This window comes from Natrix helvetica, assembly GCF_964273705.1.
Source record: "Natrix helvetica genome assembly, chromosome: Z".
NCBI classification, from domain to species: Eukaryota; Metazoa; Chordata; class Lepidosauria; order Squamata; family Natricidae; genus Natrix; species Natrix helvetica.
Window position 1 is genome coordinate 101,572,293 of NC_138554.1, and position 26,562 is coordinate 101,598,854.

Here is a 26,562-nt window from a genome sequence, read left to right on the forward strand (position 1 = left end):
CGCATGGAGGCTTCATGAGCTGCCCTGAAGCCTCCGGAGCGCAAAAAACCAGCCCTATGGGCAAACCGGAAATTCGGGAACAGACTTCCTGTTTGCTCAGAGGGTCGTTTTGACTGCTCTGGAGGCTTCAGGGAAGCACCCTGAAGGTCCCTGAAGCCTTCGGAGCGCTCAAAATGACCCTCCGAGCAATACAATACAATACAATACAATACAATACAATACAATACAATACAATACAATACAATACAATACAATACAATACAATAGTAGAGTTGGAAGGGACCTTGGAGGTCTTCTAGTCCAACCCCCTGCCTAGGCAGGAAACCCTATACCGTTTCAGACAAATGGTTATCCAACATCTTCTTAAAGACTTCCAGTGTTGGGGCATTCACAACTTCTGGAGGCAAGCTATTCCACTGATTAATTGTTCTAACTGTCAGGAAGTTTCTCCTCAGTTCTAAGTTGCTTCTCTCCTTGATTAGTTTCCACCCATTGCTTCTTGTTCTACCCTCAGGTGCTTTGGAGAATAGTTTGACTCCCTCTTCTTTGTGGCAACCCCTGAGATATTGGAACACTGCTATCATGTCTCCCCTAGTCCTTCTTTCTCTTAAGCTAAACATACCCAGTTCCTGCAACCGTTCTTCATATGTTTTAGTCTCCAGTCCCCTAATCATCTTTGTTGCTCTTCTCTGCACTCTTTCTAGAGTCTCCACATCTTTTTTACATCGTGGTGACCAGAACTGAATGCAGTATTCCAAGTGTGGCCTTACCAAGGCATTATAAAGTGGTATTAACACTTCACGTGATCTTGATTCTATCCCTCTATTGATGCAGCCTAGGACTGTGTTGGCTTTTTTGGCAGCTGCTGCACACTGCTGCTCATATTTAAATGGTTGTCCACTAGGACTCCAAGATCCCTTTCACAGTTGCTACTACTGAGCAAGGTACCACCTATACTGTACCTGTGCATTTTGTTTTTGTTGCCTAGATGTAGAACCTTACTCTTTTCACCATTGAATTTCATTTTATTAGATAGTGCCCAATGTTCAAGTTTGTCAAGATCCTTCTGTATCTTAAGCCTATCTTCTGGAGTGTTGGCTATTCCTGCCAGCTTGGTGTCATCTGCAAATTTGATGAGTTCCCCATTTATTCCCTCATCCAAATCATTGATGAAGATGTTGAAGAGTACTGTGCCTAAAACAGAGCCTTGGGGTACTCCACTGCATACTTCCCTCCATGTAGATGCAGTTCCATTGAGAACTACACGTTGAGTGTGGTTGGTCAGCTAGTTACGAATCCATCTGGTGGTGATGCTGTCTAACCCACATTCTTCTACTTTATCTAGTAGTAGGTTATGGTCTACCTTATCAAAAGCCTTACTGAAGTCCCTTCCGGTTTGCTCGGAGGGTTGTTTTGACTGCTCTGGAGGCTTCAGGGAAGCATCCTGAAGGTCCCTGAAGCCTTCAGAGGGCTTCCGGGGGGGGGGCAGGGGAGGCTGTTTTCGCCCTCCCCAGGCTCCTATAAATCCTCTGGAGCCTGGGGAGGGCAAAAAAAGCATGCACAAAATGGGGGGGAGCGCCTATAGTGCACGCATGCACACTGGGGGATCACACATTGCATTATGGGTGCGGCACGCCCGCACACTACCCCCCTGCGCTCCCCCCACTTATGGAATGTGAGCCAAAAAAGGTTCGCCATTGCTGCATTAGGTCATTTGCTCAGTCAATTGATGCATATGGTTGCCTACTCACCACGTGACATAATTTGTGATGTTTGAACTTTGTGACTTTTTAAGGAAACTAGCCGTAAACATTTTTTTCTTCAAAATTATTTTAAAACTGTAGACCTATTATGCAGCATGTTTTGCTTGACATTTAAATATCATTAATCAATATTAACATACCAGTCAAAAAAGATTCTGGATTGAAGAAACCCGAAAGCCACACTACTGCAGGAAGTACAAGATCTTGTGTCCAGGTATCAAGTTCTCGGCATCGCAAAAGAAGGCCATTAAACCTGAATAAAAATATAGCAATAGTAAACACAGATGCATAAGAAATTAATTTGGGGAATAATTTGCATTATATAATTTATATCACTTTAACACATATATTATTGATTGTTGGTAGTAGATCATACAATTTGTATGGAGTAGCCTGTTGCATATGAAGTATATTACCTTCCAATAAACAAGAAAATATATGCTAAATTTAGGACAGATGAATACATGATATAGAAATTCTAGAAACTCTTCATCTTTTAAATTTTGAGACTTAAAAATGTCATAGGGCATGCAAAATCATACTAATGTAATTTTGCTCGTTTTAAGGTTCAAAAAGATTTTTGAAATTTAAATAATGCACTTTTTTTGGCTTTCAGAAATACAGTTTATGATTTATAATGTAACTAAAGAGGTCCATTCCTTAAAGACATGTGTTTACCATTGTGCAAGACTGTAAGTAGATGGGTAAGCCAGACTGGACCATGTATCTGGTACCTGGTCATAGAACAGCGATGATTGTAAAGTTTCCATACTAGACGAAAATGTTAGCTCACCCTAGAAATTTGAACCAAAAGAAACATTTAAATTTACAATCCCAGTTTAAGATTCATTTTCCCCCTTCATAGTACATGTATATAGACAGCATCTCATGGTAAGGTAGGCAGCAACTAAATTTAATAAAAATAATGCAATATATTTCTTACTTTTAATCCAAGGTCTAATTGTTTTATTGATCGCCGTATCTCTCTAATGAGAATATTCATTCTCTCACATTCTTGAAAACACACAAGAATATATGGGGTTCGTATAGCAGACTTTTGCATTATCTCAGATAAATTAAATTCCTCCGGCAGCTTTTCCAAAATTTCATCCAGTACATTTTTCACCTTACAAATGCAAAGTAAAATTATCAGGTATGCATTTTGTTTACATTTATCATGCTTTATAAAGCAAGCACTGGTTGGAATATATGTTGAATGTGCAGAACATTGCATTAAAAAAATACAGATATTGATATAGATATTGTTTGTCATTTGGGGTAAGCCTGAAACAGAAAATGCATTTTGTTTCAAATTCAGAACAGAATATCACAATCCAGAGTTTCTGCTAAACTGATGGAATTAACTGTAGTTCAGCATAAGGAAAAAAACAAAATATTTTGGTTGTTCGAATAAAACAAAATTAGAGTTGGTTTTATTGGGCCATGAAGGTTAGTTGTGCGAACTGCCCTTGTTGCTCTTCCTTCCCTCAGCTGTTCCTGGTGTGGCCTACCTAATCTCTCAAAGTCTTCCTTTTTTATCTCCTTTGAACCATTATCAATGTCCATGACTTTTTCTTTCTGTCTCCATGCCACCCCCTTGCCCCCACTGCTTCTGCTTCATTCCATACAAATAATTCCCTCAACACTGTCAAACTATTTACTAATTAAGTCTGCATTACTATTAATCTGCTCATCCTTCCTATTACCTATCTCCTCCCACTTATGACTGTACAACTGTAACTTTGTTGCTTGTATCTTTATGATTTATATTGATTGTTTATTAGTATGATTTGATTGCTTATTTGTACCTAATGACTATCATTGTTATACCTTATGATGTGTGATGAATGTATCTTTCATTTTATGTACACTGAGAGCATATGCACCAAAGATAAATTCCTTGTGTGTCCAATCACACTTGGCCAATAAAGAATTCAATTCAATATGGATGGAAATAACTGAAATAAATGTTTCCAGTTGGGCATGGACTAAAACAAATTCTTCTCTATTTGGAACACTTTATGCAATTCTTATGTCCTTACTTGTCAAACATTTATGTTTGTGAGGAACAAAGTTTTAATTTTGATACCATTTAATTATTCTGGTTCTGTGAAGGTGTTATGGAATAAACATTAGCGAAACACAACAGTCTCACCTTTTCTTCTAATGACTGTCCTATAATTTCTCCAGCAAGCAGATTTCTGGGTTGCATTTCCAGCAGAGTTTTGAATAGATTATCAGACAGAACTGTTAAGAAATCTATCTCAGCATTAGAATGGAGCCCATACAATGTAGGACTTTCGGTGGGCAACGTTTCATCAATATACTTGTGGTAGCCAAAATAATCCAGATTGGGAGGAGATGGGAAACCAGGAGCCAAAGCAAAATCTCCTTCAAGCTGTGATTAGAAAAAGAGTGTTTTTCACCTTTAGGCAAAGTCTATTCAATATTTTGAGATACTGCCACTGAAAGTGTAAAATTCTGTCATAGGGAAATCATTATGCATTAACAGATTTTAATGAGATATTTTTCCACATTTGTCAGTCTTTTACATAATTTATGATCATACCACCACATATGTTCTATACAGCTGCCTTAGGACACATTTTATCTACATAGCTTACATACCTTGTTTAAATGCAAATTAATCCTAATATTTTAAAATAGTGTTTAGTAAAATATACATTTAGATTGATGAGTTTATCTAGCTTTGAGCAACAAATGCAGAAAACTAACTATATCATAGCAATGTCCACTTTGAAAAAGTACAAGAAAAGTTATCTGATGGTTTTCTTCTATATACTTATTGATATATTAATTACTCCTACAGAATAAAAAAAAGAAATAAATTTTAATCCCAATCCTTTTACAAGCATAAGAACAATTCATTCCCTGCTTTACTATTGCAAATTGTATTTTAAGGAAGCAGCCTCAATCTACATATCAACTTTCAGTGAGCCATCTTAGGTAAGCAGAAGCTTTTAAAGAATATCTCATCAATATACGTGTGGTTATCTACTTCTTCCCAATTTATGACAATAGGAGTTATTATTCATGTGGATTAATTAGATATGTAACAGTCTACTCCAGTGGTTCTCTGTCTGTGGTTCACAGACCCCTTAAGGGGCTATGATATCATCACAGGTGGTCCACAAAGTGTTGAAGAAATATTACAATTTAAATCTTAAGTATTGGTCTGTAGCCTTGGTCAGTGGTCACACAAGATATTTAAAGGGGGTCCTTGATGAAGAAAAAATTGAGAACTACTGTCTACACTGTCACATTAAAAAAAAATTCAATATGCACTAAACAATATTATATATTTGAAATAGCAAAGATGAACAAAATGAGACCCTTTAATGGTTTCCTTCCAATGGATTGCCCATGGTTCTAGCTGTTTATCCATGCACCACTGTAAATTGCAAGCAGCTCAAATATTCCTTTATACCAGCCAGTCCTAATCTGAGTTCCTTCATGTGGCCAATATCTAGATCAATCCAGCCAGCATGGGTATTGCTGAAAATTTTGACAATTGAAGCCCATTCATCAAATAGTTTCTGAGATGGGAAAACTACCTTATACTTTTCTAACAGTTCTCATGTTTGCAAGATTCCTGGAGAAATGGACATGTCATCCGGTGGTTGTAATGAGGGGATAAGGCTATTCCCTTTTTTGTGTAATACCTCATTTCTTTCTTGTAGCTCACCAATGAAGAATACTTTACAGTACAGGCAAGACAGCCTCATATACAGGAAACTTGTTTTGTTATGGTATCCTTATTTCCATCTTCATCATTCATGATAAGGGCACGCTGCAGATTCTCTCCCTTAAATGTTGCCACTTGATGGGACCTCAGAGTCACACGTTCTCAGTGGCCACTCTAGTCCTTTAGAACAGTCTCACGCCTCAAATCTAAGTGATCCTACCCTTTTAGCTTTCCAGATGACTAGGACGATCTGTCTTTCCCCCAAACATTGAGTTAGGATAGGGACTGAGCTGCAAGACTGTTGGCCAGGCCTGGAGGGAAAGATATTTTGCTATTAACCATGTTTGTATGGTTTGTTGTGAGCTGCCTAAAAACATTATATGTGATAGGCAGGAATGTAAGTCCTGCAAATTAATAATTAATTAATTAATTAATTAATGGAAGGATATTTGAAAATCCAAGACCACAAAAAATGGAACAACTTGAGCTGTTGAAAGGAGGAAAGCTTTAAACATTAAAATGTCAAGCCAATATTTCTGTTTCTCTTCTTAGATTAGGAATAGAGGTGCCCATCTCTCAGGGAACTTTAGGCAACTCATTCTTTTATTAGCCTAACATACATGATTGTTATGAGGTAAACTGGAAGCAAAGAGCACTACGTATGCCACTTTTCAGCTCCCTCTTGAAAAGTAAAACATAAATTTTAGATTAGTCCTACCAACTATTTTCCTCACAGATCAGTTCAGAATTTATCTAGATGCTCAGCGTTTATTTGTTTTTTATGGTACTGCTTGTACATAAATTTTCTATGGATATACTGTACTTATGCCATAATTTATCCATAATCCTAAAGCAGAGAAGCTTTTGCCCCCAAAATATGCCTAATATTCCAGATAGAACATGCTGAAAATACAGTATACAACCGTATCCCTCCCATTTTATTGATCATCTCAATTAGGTCAAGCTTTAACACAAGAGCAACAAATGCATAGGAAATGCTGTAGTTCTAGACCTTTATGTTTGCCTGTCATTGAAGGAATTTTTGTTTCATGGTTTATGCGGGGAGAGACCATTGTCCAATTAAACCAGAAGATATTATTCTGTTTTGGAATATTTAAGTAGACCCATATTCAAGCTTGGTTAACCAAAGGCATCTAATTTCCATCATTTCTTTCAGGTTCATCCCTATATTTGACACCTATTTGAAAGAAAGAACAGGCTGTGAAGGTTAATGGACTGCCTCATCTAGAAATAGCAATTCCTACCCTTGGGCTAGATACAGACGAGGTACCGATGGAATGAGCTTCCCACGCTGCCCCCTTGACCTCAGCTGTCATGTAGAGAAATCAGCTTCAGTGGAGGTCAGAAGTACAGTAGTGTTTATCTTTCCCCATCTCCATGGTAACTCACTCCTAGGCTTTCCAATTGACATCCAATTGTGTTAAACTGAATGTGGCTTTCTGACATATGAAAACCTACTCATTAAGGAGCAAATAAATGCAAGCAAGCTCACTTTGCTTTCATCGCAGGAGACACTTCCAACATGAGATGGTGAAGATGGAGTGGCCTCAAGGCTCTCTGTATTCCATATCAAGGATGAACCTTTGGTGCTAGACTTGCCCTCCCCAGTCACCTCTAACTATATGCCTAATACTAGGAAAAGACAGTGTGCTAAGGCTGCAGTATATACCAATTTGGCATTGTTCACCCCCTTAGCATCACTGGAGTTTCACTAGGCATGATTCTGTCTTAGGCTGTAATTGTAAGAGCTCTTTTAGGATAGACCAAAGGTAGTTTAATTCAATATCATGTCTCTTTAACAGCCAAGGGCTAAGGAATACAACAACTTTCCCAAAAAGTGGTATTTAGACATATACTGACTTTGTAAATATTATATATTATTTTCATCACTAATAGATCCTGATATAATCTTATTCAGCTACAGTTCATTTATACTCTTTAAAGTCTGCATGAAATACTTTCTTTTTTGACCGAAATTTCCCATTACTTGACTTTACTGTAATTATATAAATTATTAGATTTTGAAAATAACAAGTAGTCCTCAACTTACAGCAGTTCATTTAGTGACCGTTCAAAGTTACATTGGCACTGAAAAAAATGACATCACCATTTTTTACAGTTACTTCTGCTGCAACAACCTTATGATCACATGTTCAAAATTTAAATACTAGGCAACTGACTTGCATTTATGACTGTTGCAGTCCTGGGATCATGTAATTCCCTTTTGCGACCTTTTGACAAGCAAAGTCAATGGGAAAGTCAGATTCACTTAACAAATATGCTACTAATTTAAGAACTGCAATGATTCACTTAACAACTGTTAAGAAAGAAAAGTCATAAAGTGGGGCAAAATTCACCTAACAAATGTTCACTAAACTATGAAGTCCTCAAATGTTGTAACCTTCCTTTGTAGAGGAGTGAGTCACTCTAGTTCCCCCTTTGTAAAATTTGACCTGCTGCCTTTTGTGCATCTTGCCCACTGCATACTTTCTCAACTGCAGCAATCAGTGCTTCATCAAACAAGATAATGATCCCCAATATGAAGTTTATTTCTTACTGCAATTTACTGTTGCAACTCCAAACACTCAACCAAAATCTCTTATCAATATTTTAACAGAATAACAGAATTGAAAGTGTTAGATATTAACTCTGTCTGCTATAGTTTCCAACAAGGTCCTCTGTTCAGGCGGGAACAGAGATTGAATCCTATTGGCTAAGAGGTCTGACAGCTCCCTATAAAAGGGCTGCTGTCAGACCAAGAAGTTGATGGATTGTAGAGACTTGTTGCACTACAATAAAGAGCTGTTGTTACGTTAAGCCTGTGTCTGCCTTCTCACTACCCGATCTAACACTGGCGACGAAGGTGGGATTGAGAGGCAGATAGGCGAAGAAAGAACAACGAGACATCCAGCAAGTAGATCCAGCCCGGAGTTCGGCATGGCAATCGAGCTACCATTTTGAGCAGCAAAATTCGAATCGCCCCAACCGAGAATGGCCATGCACGCCCCACCAACTCCGTACGACCTGGTGGCCGAACACTGGGAATCGTATATGTTACTATTTGAATGCTTCCTCGAGGCAAATGACCTCATGGGCGCCCCTGATACCAGAAAAAAGAACTTTTTTCTGGGGTACTGCATCAGAGAGGTTTTCGAAACCGCAAAAGACTTACCGGAGCCAACTCCACTCCAAGCGGTTCCTTGGCCGGCGTTACAGCAGACCCTGAAGACCCACTATGCCCCCAAGCCTTCGAGGCACGTTCGCCGCCACGAATTCAACATGAGAAATCAGAAGGAAGGCGAATCCATCAATTAATACATAGCGGCACTGCAAAAGGCAGCGACTTATTGCGAGTTCCATGACCTGGATGATTTAATATTAGACTGCATAATCTGTGGCGTGCAGGACATTAATCTGTAGAGATGTTTGCTTGACAAATCAAATATGTCTCTGCAGATTGCACTTGCTGAGGCCAGAGCATCCGAATCTGCAGACAAGTCTGCGGAAGCCTTGCAGCATCAACACAACGTGCTGCAAACCGCGCAGAAGCAAACGTGCATCCATCATGAGGCTGCTGAGCAAGAACTCTCTGACAGCGAAGAAGATGACAGCTACTGCATGCGCAGTAGCCGCACAAAACCAGCGCAAAAATTCAACTCATGAATGCTGGCCTGCGAAAGCTGCGGAGGGGACCATGCCCGGTCTTCTTGCAAATTCTGAGACGCAACCAGCAGACGTTGCGAGCGAAAGGGGCACATTGCCAAAGTTTGCTGGAGCGAATTTCCTGCCACCACATGGCAGCCTAAGGACACTCCTAACTGCCAACAGAGGCCCACCCCAGGGGACTGGCATAAATCACAAGGGCACCCAGAGAGAGAAACAAAGGTTACCTATCACACTGCGATAGGACAAGTCCGCACTAGGCAGCCAAAAAAACCTGCAGATCACTGTCTTCATAGAGGACGCTCCCTGTGAGCTTGAAATAGACACTGGATCATCCTTAACGATCATGTCTTGGTCAACCCTGAAGCAAGCCATTCCTGGTTTGAAGAAAGGGCAACTTTGCACCCCAGACATCAGCCTGCGAGACTATCAGAGGAACCAAGTCCCCATCGTCGGCCAGGGCACTTTCTGCATAAGGTTCAAGGAATTCCACACCAATCTTCCCGTGACCGTGGCCAGAAACAACCTGCAGAGCCTCCTGGGGCTCGACTGGTTCCAAGCCCTGGGGTTGGAGCTGACCGGAATCAACTCCGTGAAAGAAGACGGTGCAGAGGCCATCTTTAAGGAGTTAGAGGACATCTTCAGCCCCGGTCTTGGTAAGTATGTGGGGATGCCAATATCTTTTAGCTTGGATCCCAACATAGCACCGATCAGGCTGAAGCCCAGGAGAATGCCTATCGCTCTCCGCCCGAAAATTGATAGGGAAATTGACAAGCTAGTGAGCCCGGGAATCCTGGAACCAGTTGACCAGGCTCGCTGGGAGACTCCTATTGTGACGGGTCAGTACACATCTGCGTGGACTATAAATGCACAATTAACAATGCGCTACAACAAAGCGCGTACCCTCTACCCATTGTACAGCATTTACTACATTCACTAGGCCCAGGAAAAATCTTCACTAAATTGGACATTGCGTAGGCATACCAACAGTTGCCTGTAGATGGCACTTCAGCGGAGGCTCAAACCATTGTGACGCACAGGGTGCATTCAAATGCCACCGCCTGCAATTTGGAGTTAGTATCGCTTCTGGACTGTTCCAAAGCGTCATGGAATGACTTTTGCAGGGGATACCAGGAGTCGTCCCCTATTTTGACATCTTGGTATCGGCTGCAAACGAAGCGCAACTTTGAAAAAGAGTTCAAATGGTTTTGGCTAGAATTAGAGAAAAGGGCCTCCAGCTTAAAAAACAAAAATGCAAAATTAATGTACTGAGGGTCAAGTTCCTGGGGTACATGATCAATGGCTCTGAGATTCACCCGACATCACAAAAAGTAAAAGCAATCTAGGAAGCCCCCACACCTCACATGCAAACCGAGCTGCAGGCGTTCCTTGGGCCCCTTAATTTCTACAGCATCCTTCTTAAACAGAAAGCCACCGTCGTTGAACCGCTCCACCGTTTTCTGGCCAAGAATGCCAAGTGGTCCTGGGACCGAGCCGAGGCTGCCGCATTTGCCAAGGTCAAGCGACTGCTGACAGCTGATTCCCTGCTAGTCCAGTACAGCCAGACCCTACCACTGGTGTTAACCTGAGATGCATCGCCCTTCGGCGTGGGTGCTGTCCTCAGCCACTGCATTCCCAATGGCACAGAAGCCCCTATTGCTTTTTACTCGCGAACCTTGTCTTCAACAGAAAGAAACTACAGCCAGATGGACCGCAAGGCTCTGGTTGCAGTAGCGGGTGTCAAAAAGTTCCATGAGTATCTTTACAGCCGGGACTTCGAACTTGTGACCGACCACAAACTATTGTTGGGACTACTGGCTGGGGACTGACCTACCCCAGTTTCGCTATCCCCTCGCATGACCTGGTGGACTGTGTTCCTGGCAGCATACTCCTACAAACTGATCCATCGCCCCGGCTCCACCCTGGGACACGCAGGTGCCTTGAGCTGTTGCCCCCTTCCAGAACTATTGGCTGATCCCACTCCTGAGACACCGGTCCTACTTATTGACTGCTTGGACACTGGACCTGTCTCGTCCAATGATGTTGCCCGGTTTTCGGCAAAAGACCCCACCATCAAGCAAATCTTGAACTGGGTGTGGAGGGGGTGGCCCAAGGGGCCTGCTGGGGCTGATTGAAAATTGTATGTTACAAAACGAGATGAATTGTCTGTAATTAATGGCTGTCTGCTGTGGAGGGACCAAGTGGTTATTCCAAAAAACTGCGGAAGGCAGTATTGGAGGCTTTACATGTGGGGCATCCTGGCATTGTAAGGATGAAGTGCTTGGCTAGGAGCTACGTTTGATGGCCTAACATGGACAGGGAGATAGAAGAATGGGTGGCACACCATGCCAGGAGTCCAGACCCGCTCTCCCAGAGGTGCCCGCTAAGGAGTGGGTGCGTCCTCAAGCACCTTGGTCTAGGGTGCACATAGATTTTGCTGGCCCAGTTCATGGCCAAACTTTCCTTGCAGTTGTGAATGCATACTCGAAGTGGTTAGAGGTAGTCCTGATGACCTCCACCATGGCAGAGGCAGTCATCAAGGTGCTACAGAGACTTTTCTCCACGCACGACCTGCCCGACATCTTGGTCTCTGACAATGGGCCCCAATTCATGGCCATTCAATTCGAGACCTACTTAGCAAGTCAGGGAATCAGGCATGCTCTGGTCTCTCCATTCCATCCGGCTTCCAATGGTCAGGCGGAGAGAATGGTGTGATCTGCAAAAGAGGCCCTCGCCAGGATGGGCCCGGGGGATTGGCAAACACGGGTTGATCACTATTTGTTAATCCAACACATTACGCCAAGTGCCACTACCGGGAGAAGCCCCTCCGAGCTTTTCATGGGTTGCCGGCTAAGGTCCCATTTAGACCGGCTACACCCAAACTACTCTGCCGTATCGTCCCCTGACTCCACAAGCAGAATTCGAAACTTTAGTGTAGGGGACTCGGTATACGCCCACAACTATGCTGGGGGAACTCTGTGGATCCCTGCTACAGTGATAGGCATCACCGGGCCTCACTCTTATCTGTTAGAGCTAGAGGATGGTAGAAATTGGAGGAGGCATATTGACCAACTCTGTGGTCGCCTCTCCCACTCCAATCTCAGAACACCAGATGCAACTCCTGAACAAATCAGCCAAGGCCCTACCCAAAAGGAGCATGCGCTCACTCCCTCTGCAACCAGCTCAAGCCCGAGGGTACCGGGGAACTTATCTGAATCTGTTGCAGGCCCACAGCGAGCTCCAAACAAGCAAAGCCTAGAAGCTCCAGCTGCGGCCTGGGAAAAGTTCCAGGAGGTTCCACAGAGCGGAACTGGAGAGCAGACAGCTCTTCTTTGTGGCAATCCCTGAGATATTGGAACACTGCAATCATCTCTAGTCCTTTAAAAAAAATTAAGCTAGGCATACCCACTTCATGCAACCCTTCTTCGTATGTTTTAGTTTCCAGTTCCATAATCATATTTGTTGCTCCTTTCTGCATTCTTTTTCTTGTCTTAACATCTTTTTTAATACTGCGGCAACCAAAACTGGATATAATTTCCAAGTGTGGTCCTACCAAGGCATTATAAAGTGGTACTATCACTTAATGTGATCTTGATTCTACCATTCTATTAATTCAGTCTAGGACTGCATTGGCTTTTTTGGAAGCTGCAGCACATTTTGATGCAAATGGGAAAATTATTTTCAAAATGGAATGGCTTGGTTGCTGGACTCTCTTATGTTTAACAAGCAATAATTCCATTTTGAAGTCTCCAAACTAATAAAAGGCTGACAAACAGTTGGCCACCATAATATACAGCTAATGCATCATTTGTATGCATTTCTGTCTGTGTATCTCTTTGTTTCTCTCCATATGTAAGAGTGTGTATACAATAAAGTTGAGGTCTTGACAACAAAATGCAGCCAATGAAATCTCCCATTGCTATAAATTATTACCAGTGAAGGGTTCATAAATTCTTCCAAATATGTGCGACACAGTCTGCGATCCCAGTCATCAGTGATATGTCCACCATACATAATCTCACCAAAGAGATAACACAAATCTTCCCATGGAACCTATGGACATAATCAAATCAGCAATAATAAACTTGTTTTCTGAAGGACAAAATAATGTTATTTGTGATCATAGTATTGCAACAAAATTGGTTCATCAGCACAACAACAAAACTCTAAGCCTTTAACTATTATGCTATACTATACATTGGTTTTCACAAAACTAGATTTATAATTGGAGCATGAGACTAAACTGTTCTGGCAAAATGTTCTGTAGTAATGGATTATCTTCCTCAGTTATTATTGCAACTCAGCACATAAAACATAGTAGCATGAAGAAAAGGCATATGAACTAAAAAGCTGTGGTTTTTTCAAATGTCTTAATAATTTTTTCTTATTATTATTGCGTTAAAATGAATTGAAAAGTTTTTATTTCTGAAGATTAATGAGTAAGACATGTGTGCTGTTTCAACAAAACCCAGACATGTTGGTATTCCAGTAATTTAGGGTGGTTTATTAACATTAGTCAGGGTGGTTTATTAACATGAGCCTTCTATATTTAAACTTTTGTTTTTGAAAACACAGTTAAAAGAAACCGGCTAACTGGTATTTTGTTTCAAATAGAATAAATTCCTGAATTTTGATATGAATCACATTTATATCCTGTAAATTTCAAAATTCTGCAAAATTTAGAATACAAAATGTTTTCAGTAAGGAAATGAAAAAATATACATTTTTTAAAAAATCAAACTATATTAATGGCCTGGTCTATAATTTTATACTTAAAGCAGCAGAATCAATTTTCTAAAAAAAGGGACAAACTTGTTCATGTTTTATTTAAGACAATTTAACAACAGTAGTCTTATATCAATCTTCCATAGCTTCAATATCCTACCAATATTATAGAATAATTTTAACTCCCAGGGTAGAGGCTTCTATAGTAAGACTGACAAGTTTACATTACAGTTATATGAGCCCATCAAAGGCCTTGGATATGACTCAGAAACCTTCAAAAATTAAACTTTTTAATGTAATGGAAAATAAATAAATAAAATTTATTTACACATATATTTTACTTTAAATTTAGATTAAATACACATTTAAATATAAAATCAATTTAATCATTGTCCTCTTTGTAGAAATACAATATAAAAGTATAGCTGGAAAAAATTTCATATTAAAATTATAAATTATAATGATTATACTCTCTCTGAGTAGTTTCTGCTACCAGTTCTCTAGAACTGGTCAGAACCTGCTGAATACCATCCCTGGTGTAAGAATACATGTAATATAAATGGTTTTACTGGAATGAATTTTGTGGAATTTGCAAATACACTCCATTAATATAATGCTTTATAAAAAGGTATCTATATTAGATAGCAGGTGGCCTTGAGTCTGTCACTTTCTCTCAGTTCTAGAAAGATTGGCAAAAACTATTTAGCAAGGTTTTTCAAATGTGGTTTGCCATTGCCTTCTTCTAAGGGCTATGAAAAAGTGACTGGCCAAAGGTCACTTAGCTGTCTTGGTGTCTAAGTCAGGACTAGAACTCACCATCTTCTAGTTTCTAGCCTGGTGCTTTAACCCCTTCAAAAAACTGGCTGTTATTTGTCATTATTTTATTATCAACTATCCAATATAGATATTAATTAAGAATTATAGTAGTACAGTGTGTGTTCAATAAAATTTGTTCCACAAGTTCCACAAAATTCGTTCCAGTAAGGTTGTATCTTTATACATATATCTCTACAAAAATTCTTACACACATATATCAAAAGCCTCAAAAGACTTTTATCATCTACATCTGTCAAGCTAGCGGCTGGTGGGCCAGATGAGTCGTGTGCAGGCCATACCTATCCCGGCTCTGCAAAGGCAAAAATCATCATGATACGTCATGATATGTCGTGCGACACGATCAAGTTTGACACCCATGATCTACATGAATGGCTTTTCCAACTGGTACCCAATCATAAGTCATCTAATTTTAAACCCGAATTCAGCAGGAATATGCCTAAGAAAGTCACAACAAGGTGGCCTTCTTAATGCATAATAATGACACATGAAAGAAATGCACCATTATTTATATATATAATGTGTTCTAAATTGTTTCTATGATCAGAATTAATTGTAGTGATTATTAATGCAGTGTTATGAACTGTCAGGTCTGCTGTATGTAATTATAGTTGTACAAATGCTTCATTACTTGCCTAATGAATCTGGCACATATGCATGTATAAACCACTGGTTTTGCTAATATAATGAAGGACAATTTTATTTATTTATTTGCTTGTTTGTTTGTTTTAAGCCAGTATCATTGAACCTCTTCAACCTATGTTAGTAAGTTTACATATCCTCTGTGAGAATTGTTTGGACTGCCTGATCAACAATAGGCAAATTTCCATATACTGCTTTTAAAGGCAATATGATTACATTCCTGTTTACTCATTTCTAAATCCCCAAATTAAAAGATATGGTTTTGTGAAGAAATTGCTTAACCTCTTAGTTCTTACTTTAGTGTTTGCCTCTAAATAATTGTAGAGCACATTAACACAGATGGTGAGGTCTCCCATATTAAAAGGATATCTTCGATTCCATCCTTGAGATCCAAATTTGAGTCTCCCAGCAACACAGGTATGAAAATAGCACAGAGAGAAGAAAATACTTTTAAACTCCTGTTCTCGTGTACACAATTCAAGCGTATCCTAATAACAAAGAAATATGAAATCAGAGCATATGCATCAAGTCACCTATCAACAAGAGGCTTTAGAGTTTACAACCGTGTTTTCTGTATAAGCAGTAATTACATTTTTCACAAAGTAGCACATAAACTACGCAGAGTCGATGAGCAAAAATGTGGAAGTATATTCCGTTTTAGCACAAAATGTTTTTAAAAAACAATAGAATTGTTACCACAGCAACATATGCATTAGTAACATGTAAATACTATATTCCTATTTTTTTTTAATACAGGCAGCATTCACTGCACTATTATTTTGCAGATTAGACATTACTCAAAACTGTATGCAGCTTAGGACAACCTTTTGCACTGCATTCCTCCATGTCATCTATTTAAGAATTTAGTTATAGATCAGATATAATTTGATGGACAGGCTGTTTATTCCAATTGGACCCAACAAACCTATTTGGTTTGCTGCCCATCTGACTGCAAAAACGGACTGACTAAAAGCATTTATCACAGCACTATATATAGTAAGTAGCATCTTAAATGGCTAAAGTCTCAGACATAATATATTAATTATGTATAACAATATGTGTGTGTGTGTGTGTGTGTGTACGTGTACATACATGCATACACCAGATGCAGCTATTTGCCATGAACTGAGAAGAAAAAAAGAATCTACATACTTCCTGTCCAAGTGATGTTATGCTCGACACTGTAAAATACATTGTGTAGTAAGATGCCTGTTTCCCTTTTGAGTAAGTCCTTCATTTATGTAATTCCTTACATAACTTTTAACAGAAACGCGCGTGCGCACACGCACACGCACACGCACACAGCTGTAATATTGTTACCTGGTCAAAATTGTAGAGAGCAGCATGAAGATTAGCTAACATTCCTGTAGGAGGTTCATTAATAAGTTTAATAGAGTTTTCTAAAATTCCTTGAGGTATAATATGTTCTTCGGGAGTTGGAGCAGGCTCAGCACTGATAAAAAGACGATAGTCACAGTGACTTCCTTTACTGTATTTATCCACCAGTATCTCTAATGTTCCCAGCCATTTGACAACAAGATGTATATTCTGTTTAAGAAAATGCAAAACTATCATTATAAATCCATAGTTATCATTTAGAAATGGCCTCAGCTAATAATATTATCAAGTACTGGCAAAAACTAGGTAGTAATTACAAAAAAAAAAAAAAACCCAAACCCAAGAACATATTGCCTTTTGTAAATTCACAACTGTAATTTGAAATTATAAATGTAATGAATAGAAAGAAGTTAGTTTTTTTAACTACCATACCCTGTACTTTAATATATTTCATATTAACAAGAACTTCATTATCTCCAAATATTCAGTAAGCCAAGATTTTGCAAGGGATGAAGGAAAAAGAGAATGATGCCTCTCTACAAAGTTCTGAGAAGGCAGTCAGGGGAATTACAAAGAGACTATGGCTATTACAAATAATAGTATCTTCCCATTCCAACTGTTATATATCATTAATATGAGGTCAAACAATATCTGAGATACAATGGGTGAGAAACCAGAGGTGGGGTCTAAAGAGATCTTGGAATCATGTCTTGCTGTTGAAGCTGAAATCCAAAAATGAATTTTATAGCCTTTGCTTGTAAAGCAAACCTATTTGCCAACACAGGTAATGCATCTGTGGCTGTGAAGGGCTGGATCCATTCTGCATTTACCATACATCTTTCCCATTAACTCAGCTGTGGAAATCATTTTGCCAAGATAGGACACAAAATGGTACAAAACATTCACAGATTCTTTGACAACAAGATTGCAGAATCACAATCATACTGCATTCCATTTGCAGTAACACCTAAAATGATAATAATAGGTCATTTTAACTGGGATTTTTCCAGACAAAATGGCACTACATAAATAGATCTGCCCTCTCACGTTCCTATTGCACAAACAAAACATATTAAATTGTGGGCCAAAGAAGTAATTTATATTGTGAAATTATCAACTCCATTATTGGCATTTTATCTTATTTCTATTTATTTATTTCAAATGATTTAACATATTCTGTAATAAATATTTTTATTTTACATATATTTCCCCCCAATATATTATGTATTTTGGAAAATGAAATACTGCATTTCTATAGAAGATAAGTAGTCTTCAATTTCATTGATTATTCTTTGAACGACCATTCTAAGTTACAATGGCATTGAAAAAAGTGACTTAGGACTGGTCTTTAAACTTATCTCAGTTGCATCATTCCCCATGAGCACTTAATCAAAATTTAGGTGCTTGGCAACTGGCATGTATTTACAATAGGTTGCAGTGTCTTCAGATCACATGATCACTTGCAATCTTCCAAACAGCTTCTGAGAAGTAAAATCAATAGGAAGAAGCCAGATTTGCTTAACACCTATATGATCCACTTTAACAACTGTAGTGATTCACTTAACATCCAAAGCAAAAAAAGGTTGTAAAATCAGGCATGATATACTGAACAAATGCTTCATTTAGTGAAGAAATTGCCTGTCCCACTTTGGTCATAAACCAAGGACAATAGAGATTGTTCTTACAATCTCTATTTTCAAATTCAGCCGGCACTGAATTATAGAATTAAAGGAAAATAGAATTAGAAAGAGAAAATAGAATAAAAATAGAAAATGATTGGCACAGTTGTTTTACTAGACAAGCCATGGTCCATTGGGCCATTGTTTCAGAGGTACAAAGAAAACAAAGAAACAAAATGACCTCAGGTGAGCAACAAAACAATGAGAATGGGAGCATTGATTTCCATGGGGAAGCTGGCAGGGAATATTGGAAACCTCCCTCCCCTCCCCTCCCTCCTCTTCTTTTCAGCAATTCAACAATCTCATCTTGAATCCTATCATTGTAGAGTATATTCATTTTCAAATCTACACTGTCTTAAGAATCCATGAAATAAATTTCAACACATTTGGGTTGTTAATTGGGCATGGCACTAAATGCCTGATATAATGATGGATTTGCCCTTGAATAATCACAGTAAAATTGCATCTATTCTTTAATAGAAGGACTACTTTGGCAACAACGGATGCCATTTGCAGGAAGCAGTTGTATTGCCTGATGTTCTTCTTGAACTCCTTTGAAATATGTTCATCATTGTTATATAGACTGAGGAATTCATTAGGAAGTGGTTGCAAATTGCCTATCTTGACCTTTCCCAAGCTGCAATTGTTATGTTATGCAGTGCATTTCATTTGTATTATAGTTTATTAACTAATTAATTTATTTTTTGACCAAACTTTTGAAAAGTACAGCCTAAGTCCAGGACTCAACGTTTCAGGTTGGCTTTTTTTTTTTGGGGGGGGGGGGGGGGACGGATGGACATGTATTTTTCCTAATGTAAACCTTAACTAAGATTGTCCATTCAAAATGATAGAGGATAAGAACAAACATACAAGAAGTGTACTAAACCACTTTCTCCAGAACAATACTACCTCAAATTTTATGACATACAATAATTTCCCCTCATGCTTCCTGCCCTAATCAGCAGTTTGCTATGGCTAAGAGCTTATTTTAGTTATAAAAAGAAAGTTTCAATTTTTTTCTGCAATAATTAAGGCTGGGGAAAAAAAAACCTGTTTAACACAGGGAAAAATTGCTCTCTCTCAATTTCTCAGAAAGCCATTCCCCTTTTTATCTTTTCCATTATTGCTATGAAATGAAGCAGGGAAGGTACATCAATTGTATTGTTTCACACTTACCTGGAGAATAACCCAGTGTCCATGTTTGGCAGCTTTTTCTATTGCCTTCTCTGCCACAATCTCTTGCCCTTGTCCTAAAGAGATATTATGAAGTTTCCCACAGTCAATTGTGAAGCCAAGTTTCTTGCCTGCAAGTGGGGCAACAGGGGTGGGAGTAGGGAAATAAATAAAAGTAGAAAGAGGGAGAAGGTTGGAGGAGAAAAGAGGATAATGCACCAATAATTTCTCTATCACTGGAACAATGCACATATGAGCTTTTTTTGTGAAGTACTTCAGTCAGCCCCATTTCAACAAGCAAAATTGTGAGCTCTCAAGAGCAGCCTTATGGCTAATATTAGAGAAGGAAAGCTGCAGAAATCTGCTCCCTTGGTTTTAAGATAATGAACCTTTTGACATTTTGATAGATGCTAGGTATTGTTACCAAGCTTTATAAAGTCATACAGGGGGTGCAAGTCATTTCCCTTATAAAAAAAGGGAGCAACATGTGGTAGCTATCACATCAGTTTTTAAACTGATTGGTTCAGGAGGAAAATGTGTTAGTTTCTCACCTTGTGAGGCCAGGGTCTAAATTGAACACAGTCAGGTCACAGCTGTATTAACCTGGTATTCTCAGCAGAGTCAGTGGGGAATAGTAATCCTAAGTACAATGCGACAGTTTCTTACACAATGAATATAGTTTGTATAATGACCATTATTTAGTCACAGGGGGTGCAAGATTACATGAGCATAGAGAAAATTGCCCTCTGGCCCTCATCTAGTCAAAAGGTAAGAAACAGCACAAAAGAGCCTATATTATGCCAAGCAGAGGAATGCTCAATCTAAAAATTTCTTCATACTGCAGCGTTAATAGCTGAACACTTTTTATCCACTCTTCCATGGTGAATGGTGGTATAAGGCAGAGAGGAGGAAGTCTTTAAAAACTTAACTCTTGTTGAAGAAAACAATTGCAAATTTAAATCTGCTTTATATTGGGTGGTGGTGGTGAGCTTAACATGTATTAATTAAAGACTAACTGCTGTTCTAAGTTAGAATAAGAGCAGCCATTGTTACCAATCATAAATTAAGGAAAATTCTGTGGAGTTCGCAATCCAACAATTGGAGAAATGTTTTGTTACCAGCCATAGCAAAATGCGGAATGGCAAAATCATGGCGTAAGACTCTAAGATACTAGGCCAAAATGCTTCTTCATATCTTGTTCCCCAAATCCCTATTGATTTTTGCCTGTTTCAGTCAATGGACTTAAATAAATAGGATTACTTGTTTCCTTGAACACATAAATAAATATCACGATTATATTTTAACACAATCTTGTGTCTTGAATTCAAAGTATTGATCTTTCTGATATTTTAAATACTACATATATTTCAGATATATTTCTCTATAAATGAGGCTGCAGAAAATTACTTCAACACATGTTGCATGCTTCCCATTAAAACAAATTTCTTTTTTCTGACTCTTTTTATCATAATTTTCCTTATTCACCCAATCTAAATCAACTAGTTTTTAGCTGATAATATTCACATGTTCATGATAGTTGTCCAGTAATTATAACAACAAAATTTAATCTCCTATTCAAAGAAGGAAATGTAAGAAATGTATATACTTTACTAATAAATGAACTTCATGTATGTCAACTTACATGTACATGGATTCTGTTAACTTTTTGAAATTGAGTGAAAGGATAATTTACATTGCTGAATTTCCAAAGTGCGTATAATTTTAAACTAAAACAATATTCATAGAATAAAATAGGACTCACCAAGTATTTCTATGTCTTTCAGAGGATCCACTCCAGGAGAAAGAATGAAAAACACAGGAGTAGCTGGACTGCTTTCTTCGTAGGACTTGGCCAAGTCTATTCTTGTGCCATCCACATACTTTGAACCTAGCTTTTCTTCTACAAAATCTCTACAGTAATACATACATATCAGAATTAGAAACCATTAACTTAGATCCTAATTCACAATTATGAAGAGCTGTCTGAATTGAAATTTTAAATTCATAATTATGAAGACTGCTCCTATGTAAAGTTTCCTTCATGTGAATTATTTGCCATATGAATTTATATAACACCCCATGTTCTATCATAATAAGCAAGCCTGAAAAAAAAGATGAGATGGGAAAGACAGATCAGCAAGATAATTAAGCACCTAGATATTAATAGGTCAACAATTTTCAAACATGATTTTAAAGTAGTGCTATCTGGATGTATGTTTACCTTATATAAAGCTTTCTAAATCAGATTCATTACAATTGAGGCTTTGTTTTCATTTTAGACCGGGGTCCCTAAACCCTGGTCTGCAGATCACCACCAGTTCATGGGCCATTGGAAGCCAGGGCATGCAAGCAGTGGGAAAGCACGTGAAGCTTCAATTGCGCACCTGTGGAATTAGTTATGCAGACAAAATATTCCCCTCCCTTCCGCTGTCACCACCACCACCTGCCACCAGCGGTTCCTGGAGCCAGAAAGATTGAGGGCTGCTACTGTAGATCACTTGGAATGCTAAATAGCATATGATGAGGATGTCTAAACATGTGGAGAACATATGCAAATACCCATAGAAATTTTGCTCCTTTTCTCCAAATCAAACATTATACCTCAGAGCATAAGTTATCCGATCTGGGCGCAATGCTCGTAGTATAATAAGTCTCTCAAAAGAAGTTTTATTTTTCCATTCCTGGGGTAGTTTTTCTTTTTCTGGACATTCTGAATCCACCCATTTTTTCCATCTCTTGGCAAAACCTTCAATGTCTTTATCTAATCCTCGGAATTCATCCATTAAGGCAATGGCCTGTAATGCATTAATGGAATGCATGAATTGTTGGCTTTCAGATCATTAGGATCAAGAATCTTACTACAAAGTTACTATATGAAGTATGATTTTCAGCTTATAACTAATATTAGGTCTACATCTAAAGACCCCAATGAGTAAAGAAAATACTAATCATGTTTCAATGGGCTGCTTACTTAAGATTTTTAAAACAGTATTTTTTTTTAAAGCCGATAGAAAAGTAACATATAAAATGTAGTATATAAATTGAAAACTGTATTTACTTCAGAGCAAATCAATTTAGATTAGTATATAGAATACATTGCATTTAAATGTTGGAAAATTAGGACTCTGGAATAAAGATGCACATAATTAAGTTAAAACTCACTCAGATATAGGAGGTAGTGCATTTTTATAGTATCCAAAGGGTAGGAAAATATCAGAAAAAGTGTTTCTGTACCTACCTTAATAGCACTCCATGGTTGAGTTGTTAAAAAGTCAACCGGACTTTTATAGGTAGATTCAACTTTAAATCGTAGCAAGAAATTCAGCCTGGTAGGTTCTATCTCTTTATTCCTCAACAAAATCTAGGAAGTGAAGAGTGAACAAAAACATAAAACTAAATTTTAGATTTGGTCTATTAATACGTATTATTTATCCATTTATTTATTTTATGAAATTTATAGATTACTCATATCTGTTATAACTGAGGGTATTTAAGAAACATTTCTTTCTATTATATGGAAAATAGGTGTAGGTAAAACTATCATTTTTATTATAACACCTGTAACTTTTGCATATGTCTGACTCCTTAGACAGAAATTTATTTCTGCTCTAATATAATAATAGGACATCAAAGTAAAATGTTTCTCCATCCTTTGCCTGCTGTATTCTCTAGCTACTTCTTCATAAAAAGCCTGCCTCATTTGTCTGGAATGATCTAGGACAGGGGTGTCCAAACTTGAGAACTTTAAGACTTGTGGACTTCAACTCCCAGAATTTCCCAGCCAGCATGGCTGGCTGGGGAATTCTGGGAGTTGAAGCCCACAAGTCTTAAAGTTCCCAAGTTTGGACACCCCTGATCTAGGATCTTGAGCAAGGGGTTGGATTAGAAGACCTCCCTTCCAACTCTGTTACTCTTGCACTTGTTTTACAGTGCCAATATCATTTATTATTTTGAACTTAGTGATATCTGTAAATAAATATGTCCCTTTAACTTTAGTTAGTAATTAAATTAACTGAATGCTATATTGCCCATGTATGTGGAACTGGGCTTTGGGAAAAATTAGTGAGAAAGAGTTAAAACCAGGGGTGGGTTGCTGCCAGCTTTACTGGCAATTCGGCATGCAAAAAAAAAAAGAGTTAAAATATCTTGAAATATTTTAACCACAAAATTACCATTTTGAATGTTCTAACTATAAAATAATTAGGTGAGATTAAATTTTCTTCAAGATGGAATAAGGAACACTATTTTTTTCTTCAGAGATGAAAACAAACAAACAAACAAACAGGTGGCCTATTTTTTAGTATCTTCTAGGTCCTATGATTTATTTTTTGCTTATCAGCTTGTCATTTGATAACTTTTTCCTCAAGACCTCTCATCTTAACTGATTTAGCAATGTGACTTTAATGCTATTAGTTAAACTGGATAAGAAGAAGTGAGAACAAAAAACCAAGGGGAAGATAGAATTTACTCCGAGAGAATCTATAAGAGAGTAAGGTAGATAAATTAAAAGAAAAAGAAAAGCTTTTATTACATGGAAGTTATACCTAGCATGCATTGATAGACCATTATACAGTCTATGTTTTGTTCTATGCTTTATTTTGCAGATAGATAAAGCAAAAATGTGTTCATGTACACATTAGTATACATGTTTTGAATGCTATTGATGCTGGGTAAATTGCCCAGTTTGCTTGTACTTCAATAGCTATTTATTCTAGCTTCTCAAAAGTTAAGTCTTCTGGGTCTAAATTCTTAAAATATATTTATCAAGTTATGTACTTAAAGCTGAATGCTCTCTACATGGGGCTCCCCTTGAGATGCACCCGAAGGCTACAGCTGGTCCAGAATGCAGCCGCGCAGACAATAATGGGGAGTACTAGGTACTCCCACGTAACACCGCTCCTGCGCGAGCTGCACTTGCTGCCTGTGGCTTTTCGGGTGCGTTACAAGGTGTTGATTATCATCTTTAAAGCGCTCCATGGCTCAGGACCTAGTTATCTGCGGGATCGCATCCTACCCCACACATCCCTACGGCCAATCCGCTCTCACAGAGAGGGACTCCTCCGGGTACCTTCCGCTAAGCAATGCGGGCGGGCGGTGCCCAGGAGTAGGGCCTTCTCTGTGATGGGCGCAACCCTCTGGAATGACCTCCCCCCCGATATTAGAACTACTGTTGACCTCCACTTCTTCCGTAAGAAACTCAAGACCCACTTGTTCAAATTAGCTGGCCTGGCTAAATTGTAATCGAAAACAGAAATGTAGTATAATTGAATCCTGACCTTCCTGGATGGCATTTTAAATTTTTAAATTTTGGGGTTTTAAATTGGTTTTAATTGGTACTATTTTAATTATCGTAAAATAGTTTGGTTTTGTACGGATTGTGTGTTTAAGTTGGTTTTGTCTGGTTTTGTGTGTTGCTTTGTTATTCATTTTGTATATTTATTGTCTGTACACCGCCCTGAGTCCCTTCGGGGAGAGGGGGCGGTATATAAGCTAAAGAAACTAAAACTAAACTAAACTAAACTGAATGAAGCACATGGGTAGACATTTTTGGAGTTTGGCTTAGACTTATTTTCCCCATTATGGCTTCTCTTTACATGCACTAATGGTAATGAGGTACAATTTAGCCAGGAAGAATCACAAACAAAAATATTTAATGCATAACATTAAAATAACCATAACCCAAGTCAGGTTTAAGCCTAAATCCACATTATTTCCTATGACAAATATGGTAGAAACTTTTTGAATTTTTTTTCACTCAAATCTTGGAACATTCAAACCATTAGAAGTTTTATTCTATGAGAATACAAAAAAACTTGAAACACCCAATGACATATTCTGAGTGAAACTGTTTTATTCCAAGTTCATGGTGCTCCATTTTGTATATTTAACCAAATAGCAATTGATCATTGGTTGCCAAATTTATCCTGCAACTTTATATGCATTATTAATCTCAACTCAAATAGTACAAATTTGTAAACTGCTGATTTAAATCAATAAATGCATCCTCAACTTTAAAATGCTAATAATAATAATTAAAATTTTCTAACCTGAAATATTGCCTGGCCAAGAAAAATGAGTTTGTCCCTCTCAAAAAGTCCCTGACTGATATAAATGAAGGTGAAATATGTTATGGCTTCTGTCAAGTTGAAGATGCGTTCCAGGACATCATCTGATGCCTCAGCTTGCTCAATAGCTTTATGAAATACATTGTTGAAAGCCTAACAAAACAAAACAAGAAAACATTCTCTAAAATTTTCTTTTGGTAGGGTATGTGGCAACTTAATAATAAGTTATGTTATTATAGGCATAAACATTAGGGATATTATAGCATAAATTAAGGTTATACTACTAATAATAGAAATTATAGCAATACACTTTTTGTGAATGAAATATAAAAACTCCTTAGAAATATATCTTCCAAGTTCCAGAATGTGAGCCAGCTTTTTTAGCTGACCAAGAACACAGGGAGTATATAAAAGGCAATGTGATGATCTGGATATGATATGTGATGATTTTGTTATAAAGGGATAGGTTTTACAACACTCAATATTGTTCTGGGGAAATAAATGTAGTATTGAAGTATTTTATGAATCTGAATGGTTCAATTATTAGGTAGAAGAAAGTGAGCTTCAGGGATGTAAAAGGAGTTGATTCTTTAATTTGCTATTATTGCATTTCTGTTGCCAGGGATGAAAGAAACTATTTGGGCAATTTGATTTCTCTGGTGCCAGAAAAGTCCTGAATGGACATAGAGAAGCACCATTTTGGCTTTTCCTCAGACCTTAGTTGTAAAAATCTTTCTCAGGTCCTGGTTGTAAAAGTGCTAAGCTTCTAGATTTTAGGAATGGATGCACTGTGAAGCAGTGTACTGGAATGAGATTTGTGTTAGAGAAAAATTGAGTTGTGATTTTCATGGGTGTAGGTATGCTGGTATTGTTGAATTCGGGTCTTTTCCTGTGTAAGATTGAGATTGTCTTGGCAACGTTTTGGCGAGGTCTCACTCGCCATCTTCAGGCTG

At 38.1% G+C, this 26,562-nt stretch overlaps 1 protein-coding gene across 1 annotated transcript in view; it reads right to left on the reverse strand.

Annotated features, from left to right (window-relative positions):
• Positions 1 to 26,562, reverse strand: part of DNAH11 (dynein axonemal heavy chain 11) — a 190,316-nt gene that overhangs the window by 1,964 nt on the left and 161,790 nt on the right. The window contains exons 69-80 of the mRNA XM_081971445.1: positions 25,592 to 25,762; positions 22,783 to 22,905; positions 22,146 to 22,339; positions 21,307 to 21,455; positions 19,548 to 19,675; positions 16,675 to 16,902; positions 15,651 to 15,842; positions 13,087 to 13,206; positions 3,919 to 4,161; positions 2,707 to 2,889; positions 2,442 to 2,557; positions 1,904 to 2,016 (exon numbers count right to left, since the gene is read on the reverse strand). Coding sequence (XP_081827571.1) covers positions 1,904 to 2,016; positions 2,442 to 2,557; positions 2,707 to 2,889; positions 3,919 to 4,161; positions 13,087 to 13,206; positions 15,651 to 15,842; positions 16,675 to 16,902; positions 19,548 to 19,675; positions 21,307 to 21,455; positions 22,146 to 22,339; positions 22,783 to 22,905; positions 25,592 to 25,762 — 1,960 coding nt within the window. The remainder of the gene's footprint in view (positions 1 to 1,903; positions 2,017 to 2,441; positions 2,558 to 2,706; positions 2,890 to 3,918; positions 4,162 to 13,086; positions 13,207 to 15,650; positions 15,843 to 16,674; positions 16,903 to 19,547; positions 19,676 to 21,306; positions 21,456 to 22,145; positions 22,340 to 22,782; positions 22,906 to 25,591; positions 25,763 to 26,562) is intronic.